Source organism: Saccopteryx bilineata, chromosome 3 (genome assembly GCF_036850765.1).
Source record: "Saccopteryx bilineata isolate mSacBil1 chromosome 3, mSacBil1_pri_phased_curated, whole genome shotgun sequence".
Lineage (NCBI taxonomy): Eukaryota > Metazoa > Chordata > Mammalia > Chiroptera > Emballonuridae > Saccopteryx > Saccopteryx bilineata.
Genome location: NC_089492.1, coordinates 284,414,530 through 284,442,260, shown reverse-complemented (window position 1 = coordinate 284,442,260; position 27,731 = coordinate 284,414,530). Strand labels below are relative to the sequence as shown.

General features: G+C 48.2%; 1 protein-coding gene across 1 annotated transcript; it reads left to right on the top strand.

Moving 5' to 3' along the window:
• Positions 1-19,703, top strand: CFAP107 (cilia and flagella associated protein 107). The gene is made up of 4 exons (XM_066265174.1): positions 1-114; positions 14,346-14,459; positions 18,077-18,254; positions 19,522-19,703. Exons 1-4 carry the CDS (start codon positions 1-3, stop codon positions 19,701-19,703), a joined length of 588 nt encoding a protein of 195 aa, XP_066121271.1.
• The last annotated feature ends 8,028 nt before the right edge of the window (positions 19,704-27,731 follow it).

Genomic DNA, 27,731 nt, shown 5'->3' with positions numbered 1-27,731 from the left:
ATGCAGTTTTTGACTGCCGTTAGTCCGCAGTCATTTTGTACTCCGAGCTGGAAGATCGAGAAAAACTATTCCACCAGAGTGCTCACTGGAAACTGGGCAGAAGAGAGGAGGAAGGTAAGGAAAGAGAAAAGGTGGACAGAGGGCTCAGAGGAGGACTGGCAGGAATGAAGTCATCACTATTTTTGCATCGAGGGCCATAGATGGTTGCGTCTTAAGAACATGGCATTGGGGTGTCTGTGTGCCACATTGGGGAGTTACATCAAAGCAATCATCAAGGTCCCCACTGTATCTTGAAAGTATCACAGCAATATGTCAATATCATTGTGCCACACTGCACTATTGTCAGTGGGGTGTTTCTGGGCACCTGATGCCTCCTGTCCCTAATTTCTGTCTACCTCGATTTGAAGAGTCTGTGCTCTCCCTGGCCTGGCGCTTACTGGGATGTGGTGCCTGCCAAGGCAGGCCGGACGTTCCCGCAGCGATGCCCAGGGATGAGCTGCTGCTCTCTGGCACCTGAGCCACAACCTTGCACCGCCTGCACCTTTCAGTTTTTACTTTCAAAACAACAAAAGGGCTCATGGTGGCTCCATGTACCTTAAAGGCCATTACACAATGCTTTGCCTAAGTTGGTCCACTTAAAATGGAATATCTTTGTTTTTTGCAATCAAGACTGAGCCACTTACGCAGTGAGGGATAGAGCATTGGCCTGGGATGCTGAGGTCACCGGCTTGAGTGTGGGGTCACTGGCTTGAGAGTGAGGTTGTCATCACGATCCTGAGGATGCAGGTTTGAGCCCAAGGTCATGGGTCCAATCCCTAGTCAAGGCACATACAAGAAGCAATTAAAGCACAACTAACTGGAGCAACAAGTTGATGCTTCTCTCTCTTTCTCTTAACCTTTTGAGTAGTACGAACGTTCATGTATGTCCTCGTGCCTCCTGACCATCTAGAGTACGATCAATTTATTTTAAAAATGTGTAAGGCGCCTGACTAGGCGGTGGCACAGTGGATAGAACATTGGACTGGGATGCGGAGGACCCAGGTTCGAGACCCCGGAGGTTGCCAGCTTGAGCGCAGGCTCATCTGGTTTGAGCAAAGCTCACTAGCTTGGACCCAAAGGCCCTTGGCTTAAGAAAGGGGTTACTCGGTCTGCTGAAGGCCTGTGGTCAAGGCACATATGAGAAAACAATCAATGAACAACTAAGGTGTCACAACGAAAAACTGATGATTGATGCTTCTCATCTCTCTCTGTTCCTGTCTGTCCCTATCTATCCCTCTCTCTGACTCTCTCTCTGTCTCTGTCAAAAAAAAAAAGTGTAAGACAACATTAAAAAAGGCAAATGTATGTTCTTGTTTTCATAAATCGGTTATCAAACAAACATGATTTTAAGTTAATAAAACTGTAACTGTAACTGTAATTTCATCTTTTGAAAAAAACTCACTCCAAGACTGAGCCACTTAAACTTTTTGCAAAGACATCTAAATACCCTCATGCCTTCTTGGGGACTGGGCAAAGAATAGAGAGTGATAGAATTGGCAGCTCTGATGCAAGTGTGGGATAGGCTGGTGGTGACTTCTGAGAACTGGAAAAGGCTGTTTCAATAGAGAACATTAGCATTCACTATGCCTCTGGCCAGATATGGCCTATGACCATTCTTAGACCTGAGTGTACTGGTCATGTATGAGGAGCAGATATGTGTCAGGGAAGTTCCAAGTGAAAGGAGGACTGTCTGAGCAATCCCTTCAGGCTCCTATGGGCAAGGTAGTCCCCCAGGGCTGTTGTGAGCTGGCCCCACAGCAAGCAGAGAATTGCACAAAGGGAGTGGAGCCGGAGTGATGTAAGAAAGACAGCAGGTGAAGAAAGTCCAGGTCCTTGTTCTACCATGGAAACACTTCAAAAACCACAGTCGTCCTGCTAAAATAACTACCCAGGGGCTCTGGAAAACAAAGCTCTATAGCAAGCGATCTAATGACCAATTTAGAAAAAGCCACATTCAAAATGGTAGGAAATTCCATAAGATTTTCACTGGCCCTTGTCCCATTCTGTCCTCATCACGTGGGGCAGTGTGGGGGCAGCCATGGCCCGGCTCCCAGGTCCCTCCTCTGAACCCAGAGGGAGTAGAACAACATTCTAGCCCGCCTGGGGCTGCCTGGCCTGTCTGTCTCTGTTTTGCCTAACTCAGAGTTCAAATGGGAGAAAGTGCATAGTTCATATTTCAGGCTAGGTAGGAGAAACTGTGACAAGCAAGGGTGGTCACAGCTAGTGAAAGCTGCCGGGGGACTACAGGGCTACAAACGTCTGGGGCAAGAGATTAGAGGGAGAGGAATACAGCAGAACAGCTAAAGCCCTGGGGAGAAGCAGGGAAGAGACTCTTAGGGGAATTAAATATTAAATTAATATTTAATTAATATTAAATTAATATTAAATTAATATTTAATATTTTTATACATAAAGTTTTATTAATTTTAATGGGATGACATCAATAAATCAGGGTACATATATTCAAAGAAAACATGTCCAGGTTATCTTATCATTCAATTATGTTGCATACCCATCACCCAAAGTCAGATTGTCCTCCGTCACCTTCTATCTAGTTTTCTAGTTTTCTTTGTGCCCCTCCCCCTCCCTCTCTCCCTCCTTCCCTCCCCCCCATAACCACCACACTCTTGTCCATGTCTCTTAGTCTCATTTTTATGTCCCACCAATGTATGGAATCATGCAGTTCTTGTTTTTTTCTGATTTACTTATTTCACTCTGTATAATGTTATCAAGATCTTACCATTTTGTTGTAAGTGATCCGATGTCATCATTTCTATAGCTGAGTAGTATATCATAGTGTATATGTGCCACATCTTCTTTATCCAGTTTTATCTATATATATATATATATATATATATATATATATATATATATATATATTTTTTTTTTTTTTTTTTTACTGTGATTAAAGCCTTTAAGCAAACTCTTGGCCAATACAGCAAGAATCCATAAAAGAGTAGTGTCCTTAACATGTTCAGCAAGTCTAAGTTGGCACCAATACCATTCCAAATCCCTGCGAATGCAACCCATCCTTAGTTCAGTCTGTTAGGAGCTGTCACAAGGAGCAGGAGTCCAGAAAAATTCCACATCCAGGAAAAGTCCGCATGGCACTGGAATTGTTGTCACAATTCTATACTTTGCAGCTCACATCCAAGTCCCAATGTCTGCTGCTTCTAGCTGGTAATGATTCTGGAAAAGCCATCTGCAGCATGCGTGGAGACGGAGCCTCTGTTCTCCTCTGCCTGGAGAGATGAGACCAGGGTGCTTTTCCCTGGAGCTCTGCGACTGTGGCGTGGTAAAGAGAACCTTGGGATACACTAAGCTGGGTGGCAAAGGTAAATTCACAATAGAAGTTGGCAAAAGGGGGAGAGAGAGCTCTAAATTAGGAGTAGGTCCCAGCCTGAAATATGAGTGGGGCAATGAGTTAGGAGGAATAAAGGAAACACTATATATATTGAACAAAGCAGCAGAAAATAGGACTATCAACACCCACAACAGAGATCTTTGAGGGAATAATAAAAAACCTGACTATTCAGGCCAAACATAGTTAAGTGGCCCTTGTGCAAATGAGATCAGTTTATCTGCTTCTTGGAATAAATACCCTAGGCTCGTCCACAGTGTCGTAGATGGGGCCGACGGCCCTGGGCACCTTCAGCCTTCAGTGGCAAACCCTAGCATTCTGGGCAAGGTTAGGTCATAGGTGGCTGGAGCAGGGCTGGAAGAGACTGAACCCTCCCTTAGAGGAGCAAGGGGGAAGCCTACCTTCCAATGTCCCTTTTCCTCACAGCAAAGGCATGTAAGCCTGGCAGGCTTTGGCTCAATGACCTTCCTTTTCACTATTGAAGCAGGACCCAGATGGATTCCTATGAGACTTCTTTGGGGCGTTGTTATTTAATATTTTTATAAGAGAAAGTTTATTTAGAAAGTCACAGAGTCATACACACACACACACACACACACACACACACATACACACACAAGCCCAGGGAAAATGAATGCGCAGAGAAGTCCTGAGAAGTACTTAAGCCTGTATACCAAGCTAATTCTGAGTCTAAGAACCTGCCTTGCTAGTTAGAGGAGATCTTCTCTTGAATGGAGAATGTTTGCAAAGACTAGAAGAGGTAGCTTTGTTTTCAAATGCCTTAATGTTCAACAAAATATCTTCCCGTATGTGAAGACAGAAAAACATGGCCCACTCAAAGGAAGAAAATTAAGTGGCTGATACTGTTGCTGAAGAAACTCAGGTATCAGAAGTATGACAAAAACAAATAAACAAACAAACAAAAAAAACACAAAGAAAAAACAATTGTCTTAAATATACTTTAAAAAAAAACCTTTTTATTAAATGAGAAGCAGTGAGGCAGGGAGGCAGGGAGACAGACTCCTGCATGTGCCCTGACCAGGATCCACCCAGCAAGCCACCTAAAGGACAATAATGGTCTACCAATCGGGGGCTGCTGCTCTGTTGCTTAGCAACCGAACTATTTCAGCAACTGAGGCAAGGCCATGGAGCCATCCTCAGTGCCCGGGGCTAACTTGCTCAAAACATTGGAGCCATGGCTGTGGGATGGGAAGAGAGAGATAGAGAGAAGGGGAAGGGAGAGGGGTGAAAAAGCAGATGGTTGTTTTTCCTGTGTGCCCTAACTGGGAATTGAACCTGGGACTTCCACACGCCAGGCTGACGCTCTACCTCTGAGCCAACTGACCAGGTCCTTAAATATACCTAAAGAGCTGAAAGAATACATGGACAAAGAACTACAGTTGACGCCTGACCTGTGGTGTCTCAGTGGATAAAACGTTGACCTGGAATGCTGAGGTTGCCGGTTCAAAGCCCTGGGCTTGCCTGGTCAAGGCACATATGGGAGTTGATGCTTCCAGCTCCTCCCCCTTCTCTCTCTCTGTCTCTCCTCTCTCTCTCTCCTCTCTAAAATGAATAAATAAAAAAACAAACAAAAAAACTGTTTAAAAAAAAATAGAACTACAGTTGACTCTTGAGCATTGTAGGTGTTAGAGGCACTGACCCACGCCTTGCCATGCAGTAAAAAAATCCATGTATAATTTTTGACTCCCCCAAAACTTAATGCCTTACTGATAACATAAGCCTTCAACACACATTTTGTGTGATTATGTATAATATACATAGCATGGTATATACATAGTATTCTTATAATAAAGTAAGTTAAAGAGAAGAAAATGTTGCTAAGGAAATCATAAAAAGGAGAAAATACATTTACAGTATTTATTGAAAAAAATCTGCATATAAGTAGACCCACATGGTTCAAACTCATGTTGTTCAAGGGTCAACTGTAAAGGAAATCAGAAAAATAATGTATGAACAAAATGAGAATATCAATAAAAAGATGGATATTATAAAAGGGAACAAACCAGGAATTATGGAGCTAAAAAAGACAATAGTTAAATTGAAAAAATTCACTAAAGACATCCAACAGTGGACTTAAACAAGCAGAATAAAGAATCAGAGAACTTGAAGAAATATAATTTGAAATATTTGAGCCTGAAAAGGAAAAAGAATGAAGAAAAGTAATTGGAGTCTAATTAGGACACCATTTAGCTGATCAATATACACATTATGAGAGGAAAGAGAAAATGAAAGGAGCAGAGAGATTATTTGAAGAAATAATGGCTGAAAACTTCCCAAGAAAAGACATGGATCTACAAATCTAAGAAGCTCAATAAACTTCAAATAGAATAAACCCAGTGAGACCACCCTAGAGACACATTATAATCAACTGTTAAAAGTCATAGACATAGAGAATCTGAAAATCAGCAAGGGAAAAATGAATTATCACAAGCAAAGGAGACTTATTTATAAGATTATCAGTTAATTTCTCTCTAGCTATCTTGCATGTCAGAAGGCAGTGGACTAATATATTAGAAGTACTCAAAAACAAAAACAAAACTATCAACTGAGGATACGAAACCCAGCAAAACTATCCTGCAAAAATGAAGGACAAAGGAAAACATCCCCAGATAAACAAAAGCAAAAGAAGTTCATTACCTCTAGACCTGCCCTATAAAAAATGCTAACAGAAATCCTTGACGCTGAAATGGAGCAATGCTATACAGTAACTCGAAGCCATATAAAAATATAAGGGCCTTTGGTAAAGGTATTTTAAAGGTAAATACATGGACAAATACACAAACCACTATTATTACAACTTTGGTTTGTAACTCCACCATTTTCTACAGGATTTATAAACAAATGCATAAAATAATTATAAATTCATGTTAATGGGTACACAGTATATCAGTAAGTTATTTGTAATATCAATAACATAAAATGGGAGAGGATGGAACTACAAAGGAGTGGTTTTTATTTATGAGTTAAGTCAGGTTGGTATTAATTTAAAAGATATTGTTACAACTTTACAATGTTAAACATAATACCCATGATAACTTCAAAAATATCTCTAGAATATATAAAGGAGGTGAGACAAAATAAAAATGCATCACTACAAAAAACCAATTAAAGCCTGACCTGTGGTGGCGCAGTGGATAAAGTATTGACCTGGAACACTGAGGTCACCGGTTTGAAAGCCTGGGCTTGCCTGGTCAACGCACATAGGGGAGTTGATGCTTCCTGCTCCCCTCTCCTCCTCCTCCTCTCTCTCTCCCCCCTCTGTAAATATGAGTAAAAAAACCCAACAAATCAATTAAACACAAAAACTGGCAATAATGAAGAAAATGAGAGACAAAATAATAAAAACAAACAACAAAAGAAAAACAACACAAAAAACCCTGTAAGGCATACAGAAGAAAGGTAAAATGTCAAAAGTAAGTCCTCCCTTAACAGCAATTATTTTACATGTAAATGGATTAAACTCGCAATCAAAAGACATACGGGTAGATTGGCAGAATGGGGGAAAAATGAGATCCAACCATATACCATCCATGAGACCATCTTTAGATCTCAGGACATATATCAGTTGAAAGTTACAGGATAGAAAAAGATATCCCACACATATAGTAATCAAAAGAAAGTGGAGTGGCAATACTCATATAAAAAATTGATTTTAAGTTAAAGTGTTACCAAAACAAAGAAACAGTATACATGGAAGAAAAGTTCATAAAGAAATAGGAACTCTAAATAGACCTATAACTCGTAAGCAAATTACCTTAGTAATCAAAAACCTTTAAAAAAAATAAAAGCCCAGGACTAAGTGGCTTCACTGGTGAATTTTATTTAGCATTTAACTACCTTAACATAATAAGGCTGTGTAACAAAGGCCCACAGCTAACATCAGATCCAATGGTAAAAGATCAAAAGCTTTTCCTTTAAAACAAGGGTGCCTGGGCCCTGGCCGGTTGGCTCAGTGGTAGAGCGTCGACCTGGTGTGCAGAAGTCCCGGGTTCGATTCCCGGCCAGGGCACACAGGAGAAGCGCCCATCTGCATCTCCACCGTTCCCCCTCTCCTTCCTCTCTGTCTCTCTCTTCCCCTCCCGCAGCCAAGGCTCCATTGGAGCAAAGATAACCCGGGTGCTGGGGATGGCTCCTTGGCCTCTGCCCCAGGCGCTATAGTGGCTCTGGTCGCAACAGAGTGACGCCCCGGAGGGGCAGAGCATCGCCCCTGGTGGGCGTGCCGGGTGGATCCCAGTCAGGCGTATGCGGGAGTCTGTCTGACTGTCTCTCCCCGTTTCCAGGTTCAGAAAAATACAAAACAAAACAAAACAAAAAAACAAGGGTGCCTGCTTTTTTTTTTTTTTACAGAGACAGTAAAAGGGATAGATAGGGACAGACAGACAGGAACGGAGAGAGATGAGAAGCATCAATCATTAATTTTTCATTGCGCGTTGCAACACCCTAGTTGTCCGTTGATTGCTTTCTCATATGTGCCTTGACTGCGGGCCTTCAGCAGACCAAGTGACCCCTTGCTGGAGCCAGTGACCTTGGTTCCAAGCTGGTGAGCTTTGCTCAAACCAAATGAGTCCGCACTCAAGCTGGCAACTTTGGGGTCTCAAACCGGGGTCCTCTGTATCCCAGTCCGACGCTCTATCCACTGCGCCACCGCCTGGTCAGGCAGGGTGCCTGCTTTTGCCACTTCTATTCAACATTGTATGAAAAGTTCTAGCCAGAGCAAGAAAAAGAAATGAAAATTATAGAACTGGATAGAAAGAAGTAAAATGATCTTTATATGACATGATCTTATAGCTGCCGAACCCTAAAGACCACATACACACACCTGTTAAAACTAATAAATTCAGGGGAGACAAGATGGCGCTGGAGTAGGCGGATGTACCAACATCTACCTCCCAGAACCAAAGTGGAATACAAACTAATTTTTGGAACTATCATCTGGAAAAACCAACATTGGACGAAACTAAGAGGACTCTCCAACCAAGGAACACTGAAGAAGCCACACCGAGACTGGGGGTAGTCATATCCTGGAACTCCTACGGGTCTACCATATCATGCTTTCTACTTAAAAAAATAAATAAATAAATAAATAAATTTTTTTTTTTTTACATTTCTTTTGAAGGCTGATGAACAGGAGACACCAAATCTTTTTTGCCTGCAAACTACTACCTTCTTTATTAGATCCAGCTAATAACACTGTTTTGTCTTTTTCCAAATAGCTCCAGATATATGGAAAAGATTTATATAGGCGGATGGGGATCCTCAAACCCGTCAGCGAGATCTTCTGAGCATGGCTTTTAAGATACGTAGAGGCAGAAAAAGCCCAATAGAGATCAGGGGAACTACCAGCTTTTAGGATATACCCTTAAAGGCTCCAATGCCCCAAAGGGGTCTCCTAGGATGCCATCTGGGTCCTGCTTCAATAGTGGAAAGGAAGGTCATTGAGCCAAAGCCTGCCAGGCTTACATGCCTCTACTGTGAGGAAACAGGGACACTGGAAGGTAGGCTTCCCCCTCACTCCTCTAAGGGAGGGTTCAGTCTCTTCCAGCCCTGCTCCAGCCACCTATGACCTAACCTTGCCCAGAATGCTAGGGTTTGCCACTGAAGGCTGAAGGTGCCCAGGGCCGTTGGCCCCATCTACGACACTATGGACGAGCCCAGGGTATTTGTTCCAAGAAGCAGGTAAACTGATCTCATTTGCACAAGGACCACTTAACTATGTTTGGCCTGAATAGTCAGGTTTTTTATTCTTCCCTCGAAGATCTCTGTTGTGGGTGTTGATAGCCCTATGTTCTGCTGCTTTTCTTATTATATAGTGTTTCCTTTATCCCTCCTATCTCAATGCCCCACTCATATTTCAGGCTGGGACCTACTCCTAATTTAGAGCTCTCTTTCCCCCTTTTGCCAACTTCTATTATAAATCTACCTTTGCCACCCAGCTTAGTGTATCCCAAGGTTCTCTTTAGCATGCCACAGTCGCAGAGCTCCAGGGAAAAGCACCCTGGTCTCATCTCTCCAGGCAGAGGAGAACAGAAGCTCCATATCCACGCATGCTGCAAATGGCTTCTCCAGTCTACCTGAATCATTACCAGCTAGAAGCAGCGGTCACTGGGACTTGGACATGAGCTGCAAAGTATAGAATGGTGACAATTCCAGTGCCATGCGGACTTTTCCTGGAGGTGGACTTTTCCTGGACTCCTGCTCCCTGTGACAGATCCCACAGACTGAACTGCGGTTGGGTTGCATTTTTCAGAGATTTGACATGGTGATGGGGCCAAGTTGGACTTGCTGAACATGTTAAGGACACTACTCTTATGGATTCTTGCTGTATTGGCCAAGAGTTTGCTTAAAGGCTTTTAATCACTGTAAAAAAAAATAGAAGGCTGGATAAAGAAGATGGGGCACATATACACCATGGTATACTAGTCAGCTAGAAGAAATGATGACATCGGATCACTTACAGCAGATTGGTGGAATCTTGATAACATTATGCGGAGCGAAATAAGCGAATCAGAAAAAAACAAGAACTGCAGGATTCCATACATTGGTGGGACATAAAAGTGAGACTAAGAGACATGGACAGGAGTGTGGTGGTTACAGGGGGTGGGGGGAGGGGAGGAGGGAGGGGGAGGGGGAGGGGTACAAAGAAAGCTGGATAGAGGGTGATGGAGGACGATCTCTCTTTGGGTGATGGGTATGCAGCAGAACTGAATGACAAGATGACCTGGAAATGTTTTCTTTGAATGTATGTACCCTGATTTATTGATGTCACCCCATTTAAATAAAAACTTATTTATAAAAAAAAAACAAAACAACTAATAAATTCAGCCTGACCAGGCGGTGGCACAGTGAATAGAGTGTCGGACTGGGATGCAGAAGGACCCAGGTTTGAGACCCCCCAAGGTCGCCAGCCTGCACGCAGGCTCATCTGGGTCATCTGGCTTGTGCCAAAAAAAAAAAAAAAAAAAAAGCTCACCAGCTTGGACCCAAGGTCACTGACTCGAGCAAGGGGTTACTCGGTCTGCTGAAGGCCCGCAGTCAAGGCACATGTGAGAAAGCAATCAATGAACAACTAAGGAGTCCCAATGAAAAACTGATGATTGATACTTCTCATCTCTCTCCGTTCCTGTCTGTCTATCCCTCTCTCTGAATCTCTCTCTGTCGCTGTAAAAAAATGAAATAAAAATAAATTTAAAAAAAACTAATAAATTCAGCAAAGTAGCAGGATACAAAATTATTATTATTATTATTATTTTTTACAGAGACATCCAGAGATAGGGACAGACAGACAGGAACGGAGAGAGATGAGAAGCATCAATCATTAGTTTTTCGTTGCACATTGTGACACCTTAGCTGTTCATTGATTGCTTTCTCATATATGCCTTGACCGCGGGCCTTCAGCAGACCGAGTAACCCCTTGCTCAAGCCAGCGACCCTGGGTCCAAGCTGGTGAACTTTGCTCAAACCAGATGATTGTGCGCTCAAGCTGACAACCTCGGGGTCTCGAACCTGGGTCCTACGCATCCCAGTCTGACGCTCTATCCATTGTGCCACCGCCTGGTCAGGCAAGCAGGATACAAAATTAACATGCAAAAATCAGTTGCATTTCTATACACCAACCACGAACAATCTAAAGAAAGAACTTAGGGAGACAGTTTTATTTATCATAGCATCAAAAAGAATAAAATACTTAGGAATAAACTTAACAAAGAAGGCAAAAGACTTATACACTAGACACAAGTTGAAAGAAATAAGACAGCAATATATGGAGCAACATTCTTGTGTTCATGGATTGGAAGACAATATTAAGATGCCAATGCTACCCAAAATTAGCTACAGATTCACTGCAACCTCTATGAGAGATTTTTATTTTATTTTTTTGCACAAATTTAAAACTCCACCCTAAAAATCATTGGAAATCTCAAGAGGCTCTGAATAGCCAAACAAATCTGAAAAGAAGAACAATGTTGGAGAATTCACATTCTCTAATTTCAAAACTTATTACAAAGCTATAGTAATCAAAATAGTGGGATACTGGTACAAATGTAGACATATAAACCAATGAAGTAGAATAAAGAGCCCAGAAATAAATCCTCCCATATATAATCAGATCATTTAAACAAGGATGCCAAGCCTGACCAGGCAGTGGCACAGTGGATAGAGCATTGGACTGGGATGTGGAGGACCCAGGTTCGAGACCCTGAGGTCGCCAGCTTGAGCACGGGCTCATCCAGTTTGAGCAAGGCTCACCAGCTTGGACCCAAGGTCGCTGAATCGAGCAAGGGGTCACTCGGTCTGCTGTAGCCCCCGGTCAAGGCACATATGAGAAATCAATCAATGAACAACTAAGGAGCTGCAATGAAGAACTGATGTTTCTCATTTCTCTTCCTTTCTGTTCATCTGTCCCTATCTGTCCCTCTCTCTGACTCTCTTTGTCTCTGCTACAAAAAATAAGATAAAATAAAATAAAATAAAATAAACAAGGATGCCAAGACCACTCAACGGAATAAAAACTATCTTTTCAATAAATGGTATTGGGAAAACTAATAGCCACATGCAGAAGAGTAAAGTTGGACCCTTACTTTGTACCATATACAAACAGTAAATAAAAATGGATCAAAGACCTAAAACTATAAAGCAGGCAGCAGAAAAAATGGGAAAAAAGATTCATGACATTGAAGTTGGCAACAGTTTCTTAGCTATGACACCAAAAGCTTTGTCAGCAAAAGAAAAAATAGATGTACTTCATCAACATTAAACACTCTCAGGCATCAAAGAACACTATCAACAAAGTGAAAAGGCAACTCACGAAATGGGAGAAAATATTTGCAAATCTTCTATGTAATAAAGAAATAATATCCAGAGTATATAAAGAAGTCCTACAACTCAACAACAACAAAAACTTGATTAAAAATTGGTAAAGAACTTGAACAGACATTTCTTCAAAGAGAATAAACAAATGACCAATAAGTACATGAAAAGATGCTCCATATCACATTATTAGGGAAAAGCAAATCAAAACCATAATGAGACACCACTTCACACCCATTAGAATGACTATTACTTAAAAAAAGAAAAAACCCAGAAAAGAACAAGCGTTGGGAGGATGTGGAGAAATCGGAGCCATTGTGCATTGTTGCTGGGAATGTAAATGGTACAGCCACCGTGGTAGATAGTATGCCATTTCCTCAAGAAATAAAATGTAGAATTACCACATGACCCAGGAATCCCACTTTTGGGTCTAGACTCCCTAAAATCGAAACCATGATCTTGAAGAGAGATATCTGTGCATCCATGTTCATTAGAACATTATTCATAGTAGCCAAAGGGTAGAAGTAATTCAACAATGGATAAATGGATAAGTAAAATGTGGTGCATACATACAATGGAATATTACTCAGCCTTTAAAAGGAAAAAAATTCTGACACATGCTACAGTGCAGATGAACCTTGGAGACACTATGCTAAGTGAGATAAGTCAGTCATCAGAGGACAAATATTGTATGATTCCACTTACATGAGGTCCCCAGCGGAGTGGTGGGTGCCGGGGCTGGAGGCGGGGAGATAGAGGAGTTGTTGAATGTGTACAGTTTCAGTTTGAGATGATGGAAATGTCCTGGAAATGGGTGGTGGTGGTGGTTACACAATAATGTGAATGTTCTTTTTTTTTTTTTGTATTTTTCTGAAGCTAGAAACGGGGAAAGACAGTCAGACAGAATCCCACATGCACCCGACTGGGATCCACCCGGCACGCCCACCAGGGGGCACGCTCTGCCCACCAGGGGGCGATGCTCTGCCTCTCCAGGGCATCGCTCTGTTGCGACCAGAGCCACTCTAGTGCCTGGGGCAGAGGCCAAGGAGCCATCCCCAGCGCCCGAGCCATCTTTGCTCCAATGGAGCCTCGGCTGTGGGAGGGGAAGAGAGAGACAGAGAGGAAGGAGAGGGGGAGGGGTGGAGAAGCAGATGGGCGCTTCTTCTGTGTGCCCTGGCCAGGAATCAAACCCAGGACTTCTGCACGCCAGGCCGACGCTCTACCACTGAGCAAACCGGCCAGAGCCGTGAATGTTCTTAAATGCCACTGAACTATGCATTTAACCATGGTTAACACGGTAAATTTCATTATGCGTATGTTGCCACAGTTAAGTTTTACAATATAATATACTAGGGAGGAAAGAGTGAGTTGGAAAGGGTGAGAACAAAGAAGTAAAAGAGGCCCTGGCCGGTTGGCTCAGCGGTAGAGCGTCAGCCTGGCGTGCGGGGGACCCAGGTTCAATTCCCAGCCAGGGCACATAGGAGAAGCGCCCATTGGCTTCTCTACCCCCACCCCTTCTTCCTCTCTGTCTCTCTCTTCCCCTCCCACAGCCGAGGCTCCATTGGAGCAAAGATGGCCCGGGCGCTGGGGATGGCTCCTTGGTCTCTGCCCCAGGCACTAGAGTGGCTCTGGTAGCGGCAGAGCGACGCCCAGGAGGAGCAGAGCATCGCCCCCTGGTGGGCAGAGCATAGCCCCTGGTGTGCGTGCCGGGTGGATCCCGGTCGGGTGCATGCGGGAGTCTGTCTGACTGCCTCCCCATTTCCAGCTTCAGAAAAATACAAAAAAAAAAAAAAAAAAAAAAAGAAGTAAAAGAAAGGGAAGAGAAGCAGGAAGGAGGAGCAGGGAGAGGGAAGACGACAAAGGGAACAGGTGCCGACCATGAGAAGTGGTCGGGCGACCCCACCATCAGCTTTCCCGAGGGGTCCTGGGTGGCGGGGTGCACACTGCTTTCCAAAACCTGGAAGGGAGGGGGCAAAATGAAGCCTGCTTTATGAAGGATGCCCTGGGCTCCCCGCTGACCCTTTCTCCGCCCAGCTTCTGATGGCCCAGGAGGCGAGGGCTTGCAGCAGAAGTTGGAGAAGGGACGTTACAGTTGTCTTGAATATTTGATCTTTTCCAGTTCACCAAAGACAATGAGAAAACACCCGAGAGCGTTTACAGGAAAGAGTATGTGCCCTTCCCTGGCCATCGACCGGACCAGATCGCCAGGTGGTACGGGAAGAAGAGGATTGAGGTAAGAGGAGGTGAGGGCCCCACGCTCAGGCTGGGCCCCTCCCCGAGGCTCAGAAGGTCCCCAGCAGCCAGCTTCTTCTCGGCCCAGTTCCCTCCTGGGAATACAGGAGTAGGGTCTTCAGTACCCTCCCCAGCCCAGGCGCTGCCCGGGGCACTCACCTTTATGACCCGACAAGCAGAGTTCTGTCCAGTCTGCAGCTGATGGCGAACCCAGCCCTGTATCCCAGCACTTCCCTGCACCACTGTTCCCATTCCCATGCACTTCTCCCGCAGGATACAGACAAAGGGTGTAGGAGACAAACAAACAGACATGGCTAATGGGAACGACAGTGAGGTATCACAGAAGGTATGCCAAAAGCAAGTAGCGGTGATGTTTAGACGACAGCGTTTTGTGTCACCGAAGCCCCAGCTTCCTGTTCTTTTGTATAAAACGTCAAGGACCATTCATGGCCCTCTCCTTCCCTGGGTGTCTGTGGTATGTTGTGTTCCAGGCCTGCTGAGCGGGGAGCAGGGAACTGCAACCTCTGGACACCCCCTCCTACCACCCCTACCTGACCCTAACATCTGCCTGAAAGCAGGGTGGAGCCCGGGAGCCACAGCATGAGCACTGGACAGCTGTCAGAATGGGTTGGAAGAGATTGTTCAGCTCAGCACTCTCATTTTCCCATAAAAGCTCCCCAGGCATGGTGAATGTCTTGTCTGAGGCAGTGCCACTGGTTGGTAAGGGACCGTGCAGGTGGCCGCAGTGCCGCTGGTTGGTAAGGGACCATGCAGGTGGTCGCAGTGCCGCTGGTTGGTAAGGGACCATGCAGGTGGCCGCAGTGCCGCGGGTTGGTAAGGGACCGTGCAGGTGGCCGCAGTGCCGCTGGTTGGTAAGGGACCGTGCAGGTGGCCGCAGTGCCGCTGGTTGGTAAGGGACCGTGCAGGTGGCCGCAGTGCCGCTGGTTGGTAAGGGTCTATGCAGGTGACTGCTCTGAAAATTCAGCAAGGACGTTCCTGAGATGCCCCTTCGTCATTTGCTGGAGTTGGCTTCTGCGCTTGGGGATTTGTGCCAGGGTTTCAGCTCTATGCTGTCACCCCTGGTCGTGCTGGCATCCCTGGTTGTGCTGGCATCCTCAGACCACGCTGCTGCTCAGGGGCTGCCGACTTTACCATTAGTGTGTACTGAAGACACAAGTGCGTGGTAACATAAGGAAGCAAAAATTAGAACCCAGGATCTGGGGCTTCTAGTCACTAGCTATCCATGCACACAAGGCACGTGGCATTTAGCCTCATCCTCAGTGCACACTAGCTGCCCTTTTTATCCCCTCTCTTCTTTCTCAAGGGAGAGGAGTGGAGATATAGAGACAGACCCCTGCATGTGCCCTGACTGGATCCACCTGGCAACCCTAATCGGGGGCGATGCTCTGCCCATCTGGGGCCATGCTTGCAACCAAGCTATTTTTTACACCTGAGGCAGAGGCTCCACGAAGCCATCCTCAGCACCTGGGACCAATGTGCTTGAACCAATCGAGCTCTGGCTGCAGGAAAGGAAGAGAGAGAAAAAGAGAGAGAAGGGGAGGGGGAGGGGTGGAGAAGCAGTTGGTTGTTTCTCCTGTGTACCCTGACCGGGAATTGAACCTGGAACATCCACCTGCTGGGCTGATGCTCTATCACTGATCCAACTGGTGCTATTTCTTCAAGTCCTGAGGGCCCATTACTAACCCTGACGGAGGGATAGCGACACATATATACAGCTATTAAAATTAAGACAAGTCTCCCTCCCCCAAAAGACACACAAAGTGGAACCAAGCAATCGGACATTCGTTCCTACAGACTCTGTTCGAATGGCTTGCTTGTGTGGCTGCTTCCACTCCATCAGCTCTTTGTGCCTCGTTCTGCACTCCCCCCACCACACACACGCACACGCGCGCACACACACGCACACACGCACACGGGCGCTTGACAGGACCCTTCTTAGGTGAATGCTAACGGCTCTTCAAGCTGACCTTGGATGGATGAGGTTAACATTCCCTCCCCACCTGGGGAGGCCCTCCTTCTTGTGCTTTTCTCCCAGGCAGGTGTATTAATCATATCCTCTATTTTCTCCATTTTACGATGCTTTGCTATGGTAGGGGCCTTGCTAATCCCAGAGACACCGCCTTCCCTGGGCCAGCTAATTCCTAGAGACAGCCAACTGCTGGCCTGTCATCATGCCTCTCAGATGCAAACCCACAGCACAGAGCCCACAGCCCCAACCACCGCCTCCTGCATCTAACACTCACCCACCAACTCAATACCCCACCTCCGCCTTAAGTTGCTCCAGGGGCAGGGGCCCACACACAGAGGCCCTCCTGTAGCACAGAGACTTCTGAAATTATTGAAACTGGGCAATCCTAAACTTCTCAAACGTGCCCACACAGCCTTGCCCATTCTCTGGGCAATACTCTCTCTTCTTCTGCCTTCTGACCAACCCGGGTGCTTCCCCGTGTGGCCCTGCCTGGTGGGGCGTGCACCCTCCTTTTGGGACCTGTAAGCTCTTCTTTTAAAGGCAGTTGTCTCTGTGTCTGTCTCCTTACCAGGCTTGAGGAAAACAAAAGTCCTGGGAATATAATCAAGATAGCAGGGCCGTGCCCCAAACCAAGAGACAGAGCAAGAAGACCCCTCTTGGCCTCTCTCCTCTTCAGCCCCCCTCGGCTGATGGGAACCTCTTTGACTTGCTTTCCCTGGCATTGGAAATGCTCTGGGCACCTGGTGATGGAGATCTTGGAAGCTCCTGCTTAATGCCTGTGCCCATGCCCCCCCATCTGCCTGTGGCATTGTGATCTGACTTATTTGTGGAACTGCCACTTGAAACATTGGGTGCAGCCAGGACTTCCAGAGCATCGCAGACACAGACCTCCCTGTCTGCTCCAGACAAGAGGTCGGGCATGAAAATCAACATTATCCTCCCCTGTAAATCAGCCCCGTCCCCCCAGGATCCCCGTCCCGGGGCCAAGAGGATTTTCTTAGGAAAAGCACTGATTCAGGCCCACGTCCCAGAGCAAGGGGAACAAGGCTTTCTTCTCCCTGTAAACATCTCCCCGCCAAAGAAACCCCTCCGTGATCGTCCAGCTGAGGTTGCTGTAAATCCTTTGCAGGAGGCGGCTGTGTAAAGGAGCTGAGCGTTCCCTGACTCTCCCCCTAGTAACCGATTGAATACAAGGTGCACGTGTCCCGCTGGCTCCGTGGTCAGCGTCTTTCTCTCGCCCTGGCGGTAGGCACTGGGATGGCACTTGAGACTAACGAAAGGGTCTGTCTTCAGATCACAGGGACATGCAATGAGGTGGCACCGACTCCCCCTGTTTATCAGGGGGCCCTGACTTTCATGTTAATGCGCCCCCAGTAGTTCACTGACTCAGCAGAGGCTGGGGGCCCCTCAGCTGAGCCATGTGTTTGTGGTGAGCTGTGTCGGGATGGGTGGGAGAGAAGTGTGTTTCCTGTTTGGTGGGTGCACACAGCCACACCCACCGGCAGCCCGTGGAGGCCCCCTGGCCAATCACCCCGCGGACCTCCATGACGGGCAACTTCTAGGTCCGTCCACGGCCAGGCGATGCCTCGCTCCGGTCAGTAACCCGCCCATTGTGTCTGTCCTTCCAGGGGCTCCCGTACAAACACCTGATCACCCACCACCAGGAGCCCTCGCGCTGCTATCTGATCAGCACGTACGACGACCATTACAACCGACATGCTTATAACCCAGGCCTGCCTTCACGCCGCACCTGGGACAGAAATAAGTTGCTGTGGCTACCGGAGAAAGCCGACTTCCCCCTTCTGGGTATTTTTATAATTCTGGAATCCCCCCTGTATTGGGCGGTAAGGGGTCTGCACACATCTGCCCAGGGCTGAGGGGTGCCTGGCTCACACAGAAAGTCTCACGGGGACATCTGGGCTCCTGGAGAGCCTAGATTGAGATGATGGGGGGGGGGGGAGAGTCCTATCTGCCCCCAGGGCTGCGACCTGCCCTTTCTGCTGGACGCCAGGATGAGGCTGGCTGTGTGATGAAGCCTTCTTCTGTGCACTGGGGCAGCGGGTTCACCTGAAGCACAGGTGGCAGCAGTGACAGGTGTCACTGCACACTTGGACCAGTCATTCATTTCATAAATAGTACGATGTCCCGGGCGCTGGGCCCTGGGACAGCATCCGGAGACATAGCGGAGACAAACAGGGAGGAACGCCTGCTCTCGGGGAGTTGACGCTCCAGTCGGGTGACAGATAAGACGCCATTAAGGAATAAGATAACCTGAGATCCAGTAAATGAGATTATTTGGGGGCTGGGAGATGTGCTATGAAGGGAAGAAAACGGGTAAGGATAGAGAGTGAGGTGGGTCATCGTGGGCCTCCCTCTTCTGGGAGGGCTGAGGAGGGCAGGCCTTTCCGGGGACATCATTGAGCTGAGAAGGAGGAAGCCATGCAGGGATTGGGGGGAAGAGCATTCCACGGCAGCAGCAGCCTGCGAAAGAGCTCCAGGACAGGAGCAGAGGAAGAGCCCCAGGGCTCCCGGGCCACAGGCAGAAGTGCGGATTTGACCTTCCCACAGCACCGAGGCTTTGGAGGGCTTGACGTGGGAGAGGACCATGAACTGACTTGTTTTAAGCTACGCCTGCCCTGGGCACCCAGCTCTGCAGTCTTACCTTTTGATGCAAAGGGACAGAGGTCAGAGAGCAGTCTGCTTGTCACTCTGCGTTATTACTTTTGCCAGGGTTTCTTCATCTCACAAGCCCGCACTGCTCCCTTCCCTACTGGGTTGGGACAGTTACCCAAGAGCAACCAGGTCATGGGGCTGGCTTTTCTGAGGTCCCCGCCAGGGGATCCTGGTCCCTCCTGAGTACACAGGGAGTGCGGCCCCAGCCTGAGGCTACTGGGAGGCTGGCCCAGCCAACACTGGCCTGCAAGCCTGCCTTCCCTCCAGCGCACTGCCAGCCAGCCCAGTCCCTGATCCCACAGCCTGGGGACACCCCCAGGGTCCCCGCCACCCACTGCTGGCCTGTCGGGCGGCAGCGTCCCCTGAGCCCTGTTTCACCAGGACCTGCTTTCTCTTGCAGCTCCCCCAACGAATTATGGACTCTACGAGCAGCTGAAGCAGAGATGGCTCCAGCCCAAGGCTGGCCTGGGAGAGAGCACTTATACTTCGTCCTACCTCAGACCGCCGCTGTGTGCCTTGTCCCTGCGGGAGCACGCCATCCCAGTCCCTCCCCCACGCCTGCACCCTGTCCCACGCTTCTGAGACTGCTCACCCCCTACCCCCTGGAACACAGGCAGAACCAGCTGGAGGGACTTCCTGTGATCAGACCTGCCAGGCAGCGGGCAGCTGTGGATGCTCCCAGCCCCCCTGACTTTTATATCCAGCCCATCAAGGGGCCCTCAGAATCATGGTCTGTGTTTTAGGGTTCCCGCTCCTGCGCCGCACCCCCAGGTTCCCTTTTTGTCCATCCTACAATTAAAGCTCTTCGACACCGTGGGGTGTCACGTATGTGCAGAAGGTGGAACCTTAGAAGAAAGTGGAAGGACCCTTACATTCTACTCCCTGGTTTCCTGGGAGCGGAAATGGAGGCCCAGAGAGGTCACAGGACTCCAAGTTCTCACAACTTGGTACCTACCTCCCAGGAGGCTCTGGTCCAATGAGAGAAATGAATCTGACTATGAGGCACATCTCGAACACTCCACGGAATGGTCACCTGTGGTTACAGCGTGGAGGGAGTTCTGCATAATTCTTGTTGCCTCCTCAGAGCTGCGCTGAACCCGAGGGCTCAGAGGCCATGAAAGTGCCACCCCCACCCCAACTCCCCTCCAAACTCTCACATCCTTTTAGGAGTTTGGGGATGGGGAATCTTTTTTTTTTTTTTTTTTTTTTTTTTTAATTTTTCTGAAGCTGGAAACCGGGAGAGACAGTCAGACAGACTCCCGCATGCGCCCGACCGGGATCCACCCAGCATGCCCACCAGGGGGTGATGCTCGGCCCCTCCGGGGCGTCGCTCTGTTACGACCAGAGCCACTCTGGTGCCTGGGGCAGAGGCCAAGGAGCCATCCCCAGCGCCCGGGCCATCTTTGCTCCAATGGAGCCTCGCTGCAGGAAGGGAAGAGAGAGACAGAGAGGAAGGAGGCGGGGAGGGGTGGAGAAGCAGATGGGCGCTTCTCCTGTGTGCCCTGGCCGGGAATCGAACCCGGGACTTCTGCACGCCAGGCTGACGCTCTACCACTGAGCCAACCGGCCAAGGCCGGGGATGGGGAATCTTACAGTGAGCGTTTGGGAGTGAGGGTGGACCCCCTGCCGGATGAACTGGGGTGCTGTCCCAGCACAGAAAGGAGTCCCCTGAGGCACAGTCCACCCCACCCCCAGGTGATGGCCGCCCTCGGATTGAGAACAGCACATCCCTGAATGCTCCCTCTGGCTGTGAGGATTTGACCCTGTATCTTCTTCCTGTGAGTGGCCTTTCTCAGCCCTCTGTCTCCGCCCCAGTTGTGAGCCTTCACTACTGAAGAGACAGCGCCTGGTACCTCGCTGGTGCTTTGTAACCCTAGGCTTGGTGAACGAGTGCACAGTGGTCCTTCGGGAGCTCCTCAATGACCCCCCTGACCCACTCCTCACGTCCACCTCTGCTCTCCAGTTTGAGCCTCCGTCCTCCTGCTCCTATCAGTGTAAGGACGTGCAAAGCTGGGGGACAGCTTTCACAAGAGTTTGTCTGAGAGTTTATTGGAGCCACACAGAGGACACGGCTAGGAGCCAGATCCCAATAGACCAAAGGAAAACGCTTCCCAGAATGACAGTTGGCAGGGTTATTTTATTCCATTTTAAGGAGGAATGTAAAGAGAGTTCCATGACAGTGGGAGGAGGCAGGGCGAAGAAATCCCTGTGACTGGATTTCAGGGCAGTGAACGAGGTTATGTGTGCTCTTGGGGGCGGTTATGATTCCAAGGTGTCTGAGAAGAGAGGGAATTTCAAAGGCGCAGGAACCTAGATGCACAGAGACAAGGGTCAGGGCTTGCCTCAGGGGAAGATAAACCCTTTAGACTGGGGGCATGACAACCCACCATGACCTGCTGGATTAGGAATTTATGATCAGATCACCGTGGGAGGTGACTTTCCCTTAGATGTATTAAGGAACCCCCTCCCTCCTCTTTTTTTTTTTTTGTCATTTACATTCCTAAAACCCCTGCCTCAAGGTGCATCTCTGTATCCATGGCCCAACCCATTCCGATGCCTAAACACCCCGTAGTCTTCCCAGAGCCCAGCTTCTCCCCCTCTTGACTCAGAGGGAGGTGAGCCCATGGCTAATAGCCACGGCTCATCACAGCCGCCTGGGCCGTTCAGGTTCACATTTGATTCAGACAGACGGTAATGAAACAATGGAGCCAAGAACTGGTGAGCCATTACCTTTAATCCTATCTTGTACTGGGTGGGCGAGAAATACACACAGGTGGGAAACACTTCCCTTTCCATTCATAGCTCCCAAAGCCATTGATTCATCTAAGTTTCCTAGAATCAAAGGTTTCTACCTCACCAGCCTTATTCACCTCTGTTCCCCATTTCCTTTCTGCACAAACTGGCTTCTCCTTCAGCACTCTGCCATCTTGGCTGCTTCTTCTCTGTAAATCTAGTTTCAGGAACCAAGAGAAAGCCTCTGGTCTGTCTCATTTTATGGTTTAGAAATCAAAACCTTTGGCCTGACTTGTGGTGGCACAGTGGATAAAGCGTTGACCAGGAATGCTAAGGTCACCGGTTCAAAACCCTGGGCTTGCCTGGTTAAGGCAGATATGGGAGTTGATGCTTCCTGCTCCTTCCCCCTTTCTCTCTCTCTCTCTCACTCACTCTCTCTCCTCTCTAAAGTGAATAAGTAAAATAAAATAAAAAACAACCTTTAAGCCAATATACAAATAAGGAAATATCCGATACAAAGTCACTTATCTGAGGCATAAATGGGATTTCTCATAAGAGTGCACCACCCCACATCATGCAAAAGTCAAGGGTGTGGGGAAAAGCTTCGTTTGAAAAAGATCTTAGTATTAAAAGGGCGGGAAAGGCTTAGTCTTAAAACTAAGCCTTAGGCTATATTGACTTTGCCAGCTTACATACAGCCTGTCCCCCACACCCAATGCAAACTATAAGCAAGCAAACATATACAGTATATTATATTTACAAATTTATTTGACCACCACCCCTCCATTCCTCTGCCAGCCCCAGAGAGGACATCCACTATCTCCTACCCACTCTTTAGAACCCGGCCCTCCAACTGTGCCTCTGGTGTCAATGCAGCGCCACGGTTCCACCAGCCCGTCTCACGTGTTCTGCCACTAAAACGAGCAAACAACAGATAGGCAGCAGTTAGGTCTTCTGCTTTGCAGAGAAATGAATGGGTAGAACTCCTCTTCTATGAAGTTTTTAACATGTTTGCCACTGGCTATCACTTTCTAGCATATAAAAAAAAGAGAGAAAATATTGAGTTAATTTTTATTGTGGTGAAGAAATGAAAAGCCAGGACCCGGACCTCCCCCATTCATGATAGGTACCCCCCAGGTAGGGGTTCTGAAGGTCATGTCTGCTTCGTAGATGACGAAATGGGCGCCGGAGATCGACTGGCTCGAGGTTGCCGAGTGCGTGAGTCCTGGACTGGGATTTGAACACAAGCAGGGCGGGTCTGCTCGGCCCTTGTGCAAAACTGCCTCTTCAGAGCAATGGCAACAGAGGCCCAGGTACCAGCGGGGCATGGATGGGTCTGCGGTGCACCTGGTACCCGGGCACATGTGTGTGTGGTTGGTGGTGACTCGGTGCTGCAGACAATACGATCCCACTTGCAGGAAGTCTGGGTTGGTGCTGTCCCTCTCAAGGACACCTGTTGGTCCCAGATGTCTACACACCCCCTGGCGCCCTTCCTCATTTCTCCAAGCATCTGCTCAGTGGTGCTGTCTTCTCTGCGCAACTCAGAGTTCCGCAAAACCAGAGCCTGGCACCCACGGGGTGCCCAGGACTGTCTGTGGAATGAGTGACAGGAGGAATGGGGAGGAGCATAGAGGAAGGCAGTTAGTTCTAGGACAAGAGCTCCAGGTGACAGCAGTGGGCTGGCTCATAGCTGGCCTTCCTCACGCCACCAACAGCCATGCACCCATTCCACAGATGTCCAGTGAGCCGCGATTGAGCCCTGGCCGCACAGAGCCTTCCATCCAGCTGACGGGAGGGATATTGGACAGATAAAGAACAGAGCACTTTTGGGGGACAGGCTTACAGATCTAGGGACCTTGCTGATGCCACTTCCAGGATGTCCCCAAAACTGTCCCCAAGGCCACTCAAGTGCGAGCCAGGATCCCCCATCAGGAGCAGCAAAGGGTCTCAGAGCAGCCGTTCCTGCTTCCCCATGCGTCTCCCAGGGAACTCCGTCCTACAGCGACCACAGGGATTGGAAAACACGTATCAGGCCATGTCACAACCTTACTCACAGACTTCCAGTGATCCCCTGGAAGGTGGTCAAGTCCAGCTCCTGCGCCCTCTCTCACTGGGCTCCCCTCTATTCAAGGCCTCCCTTCCTGGGACTTCCCCCCTCCTCACAGCAGTCAATGCTGGGCCCACAGTGCCCCCTGCTGGCCAGAGCGACAAGCTCTTCTGGACAGACCTGACACTTTGGATTTAGAAAAGGCCTTGGGAGAGCAGAGGCTGGGGAGAAAGCCAGCAGTGTCACTCTGAGAGAGGAAGGCCTCATCGAACCCCAGTTGGGATCATGCCTGCTCCCTGGGTTGCGGAAATGGAGCTGAGCTGGAGAGCAGTTGGCATCAGGATGGACCTAGGAGCGTGGCCAGAGCCTCCCCTCAGACCAGCGCCCACGTCCGTGCAGGACAGAACGTGGGGCTGCTGTCTAGGTGAGGCGTCCACCAGCGTCCTGGGACCTGGACACTGAGTCACCTCCTTCCTGCAGGAACATCTCTCCCATTGGCAGAGGCCCAGCGCTTGGGCAGTTCTAGAAAGAGCTGTGGCATCGACATAGGACACAGGGTGATCGGGGGCTCTCACAGGGAGGGGGGCTGGAGGTTTGGGGGCCGGGACGTTCCTGAGAACAACCTTGTAGCATCCCGGCGCCCCCACTGTGTCCACTGTCTCATGGTCTGGAGCACTGTGGCCAGTGGACAAAGCAGGAAGAGTTTCGGGGTCACCTCAGTCACTGTGCCCACTGAGAAGTTCTGGTTCTAGAGACTCGGGACACGTGCCTCCGATTCAGAAGTTCCGGGGGCATCCTTTCCTTTTCAAGGCCTCTGCAACTTTTGTTGACTGGGCTTTTTGTTGTGTTTCAGGTGTCCGTGTGTCTTCCGAGCATAAATCACAATGACCACATGACCGTGTAGCTGACCAGTTCACGTGTCTCTGGGCAGGATGCATGGGCCTTGGTGGAGACCGGGGGTGCAACCAAGTCTCTCGGGTCCCACCATGGAGAGACTCCAGGGGGAGCTACCCCTCCACCCCGAACCCCTGTCCTCTGCCTGTTTGACCCGTCCTACAAGAAACACTGCCTAATGGCACGTCGTGATCAGAATCCCCATGTCGCTAGAGCTTAGGGATGGGTTTGAAGTTACGTTTGCCTCTGTTGTTACCTAAGTTTGAGGAAATGTCAATTATCTAAGCATACTTGGAAAGGGGCCAGTGGGTTAGGATTAGGCTCCCAGGGCCTCTGGAAAATGGCTGGGGCTACTTGTTGTTGAAGAATCCTCTGCAGAAGAACCCTTACCCTCATATAAATGTCTCCTGGTAGCAGCTGCCACGACACCAGGATTACCAGCCATTGGCTCACAGTCTTACATTTAATCCTCTCCAGCCAGTTTTCTGAGCAAATCTCATCATCCCTGAAGGGGACTCCCTTTTCTCTCTGGAGGGACAGAAGACAGAACCTACCCTTTTGGCCTCAAGGATGGCACTATTCTCCACTTCAGCCTGTTGCCTTTTTAATTTCTAAACTCACCCAGAGGCCTGACCTGTGATGGCACAGTGGATCAAGCTTCGACCTGGAACACTGAGGTCGCCGGTTCAAAACCCTGGGCTTGCCCGGTCCAGGCACATATGGGAGTTGATGCTTCCTGCTCCTCCCCTGTAAAGCCAGGAGCCGCCATTGGGGCCATTCACATGCAGGTTCGCATTGGATTCGGACAGTCGGTAAAGAAACAACGGAGCCACAAACTGGTGGGCCATAGTCTTTAATCTTAGCTTGCACCCGGCGGGCAAGTAAAAATACACACTGGGCTCCAAAACCCAGTCACATTCAGTGCTCACAAAGCCACTGACTTATCCGAGTTTCCTAGAATCAAAGGTTTCTAGCTCACCAGCCTTATTCTCCTCAGTTCCCCATCTCCTTCCTTATTCCAGATACAAACTCTCCACAAACTGGCATCTCACTCAGCACTCCAACATCTTGGCTGCTTTCCTGGCCTCCTCCACGTGGCCTCCTTCCGCTGCTGGCTCTACTCTCTCTGCTCTCTCATGCTAACCTCAGGAACCAAGAGCGCAAGCTCCCGCTTTGTCCCCATTTTATAGTGTAGCTTCTAAACCTTTAATCCAATATACAAAATAGGGAAGTCTGTAATACAAAGACACTTCTGAGGCATGATTGGATTGTACCGCCCCACATCAAAAAGGGTAGGAAAGGCTTAATCCCAAAACCAAGCCCCAGGCTACAAGGATTCTGCCTGCCTTTAGCCCACAGAGACACACATTAATATCACCTGGGCAATGGCCTCCTTGTGTCATCTTTAACAAAGTGAGCATAATACATTTTATCTGCCCAACATCCCCCCTTTTCTCTCTCTCTCTTTCTCTCTGTCTCCTCTAAAATGAATAAATAAATAAAAATTTAAACTCACCCAGAGAGGAGTCTCTCACTCTCCCTTCTCACCAAAGGGGAAAACAAGTCCCATATATATATATATATTTTAACAAGTCCCATATATTAACATGGTGTTGAGTCAGTCACAGAACCCCATTAGAATGGCCCAGCTTCACCCCACCCAACCCCCACCCTGACTTTTCACTGTGGTTTTGACCAGACCTCCGTCGGGGAAGCCCTGTGGTCTGGAGGGACAGCCACATCCTCAATTGCGTGTCCTTGGCTCCCTGCACGAGCTCATGATATACTGTGTTCCCTGACATAGAAACTACGTGACAATATAACGCACCGACACGTTTCTTTGCTTTCCTCTGGGCATCACACTCTTGTCTTCACGAAGCTGTTTTAATCTGAAACGTTTCGATAATTTTTTTAAAAAATATTCTATGTAAGGCCAGGAACCGCCATCGTGGCCATTCACATGCAGGTTCCCATTGGATTCGGACAGTCGATAAAGAAATGGCAGAGTCAGAGGATGGGGGGCCATCCTATTTATTGGTGTCTCACCAAGACAGGCAAACCACAAAAGAAGACAAGGGAAAAGCAGAAAACCAGCTCTTCCCATGAAGGGCCAGGGATCAGGGAAGCCCCTGCAATTGTGATAGCAGGAACTGTGTGTCCAAGCTCCTGGTCTGTCCCACTTTATAGTGTAGAAAACCAAAATCCCTTAATCCAATATACAAACAAGGAAGTCTCTGATAGAAAGTCACTTATCCAAGGCATAATTGGATTCCTCATGAGAGTGCACCACCCAGATCATACAATCAGTCAAGGGTGTGGGGAAAAGCTTAGTCCCAAAACCAAACCTTAGGCTACAACGACCTGGCCTGCTTACAGCCTGTCCCCCACACCCAATATAAGTTACAAGCGAGCAAACATATATATCATATTTACAAACTTATTTGATCAACATTCTATTTATTGATTTTTTTAGAGATAGAGGAGTGAGAGACAGAGACAGAGAGAGAGAGAAGGGGGAGGAGCAGGAAGCATCAACTCCCATATGTGCCTTGACCAGGCAAGCCCAGGGTTTCTAACCGGCGACCTCAGTGTTCCAGGTCGGCACTCTATCCACTGCGCCACCACAGGTCAGCGTTTCGATAATTTTAACATGGGCTAAGTTCCCGCAACAATGATGCTTTCAGGTTTTGTTGTGTTCTAAGCTCAGGGACCAATTACTCCTTTCCAGGTCTCACAGGGACAGACGATGACAACTATTAGGCCGTCAGTAAAACTCGTCAGTGTCTATGCAATGAGTCAGTTAATGAGTTCTTAACTTTGCCCCTCCCTAATTCTTTCTCTTTCCTGAAGGAATGTTTGATCCAATCAGTCCAGAGAAAGGTGGAGATCTCAACAGGATTAATGGATGGAGATGGAGGAATCAGGTCTGGCTTTCT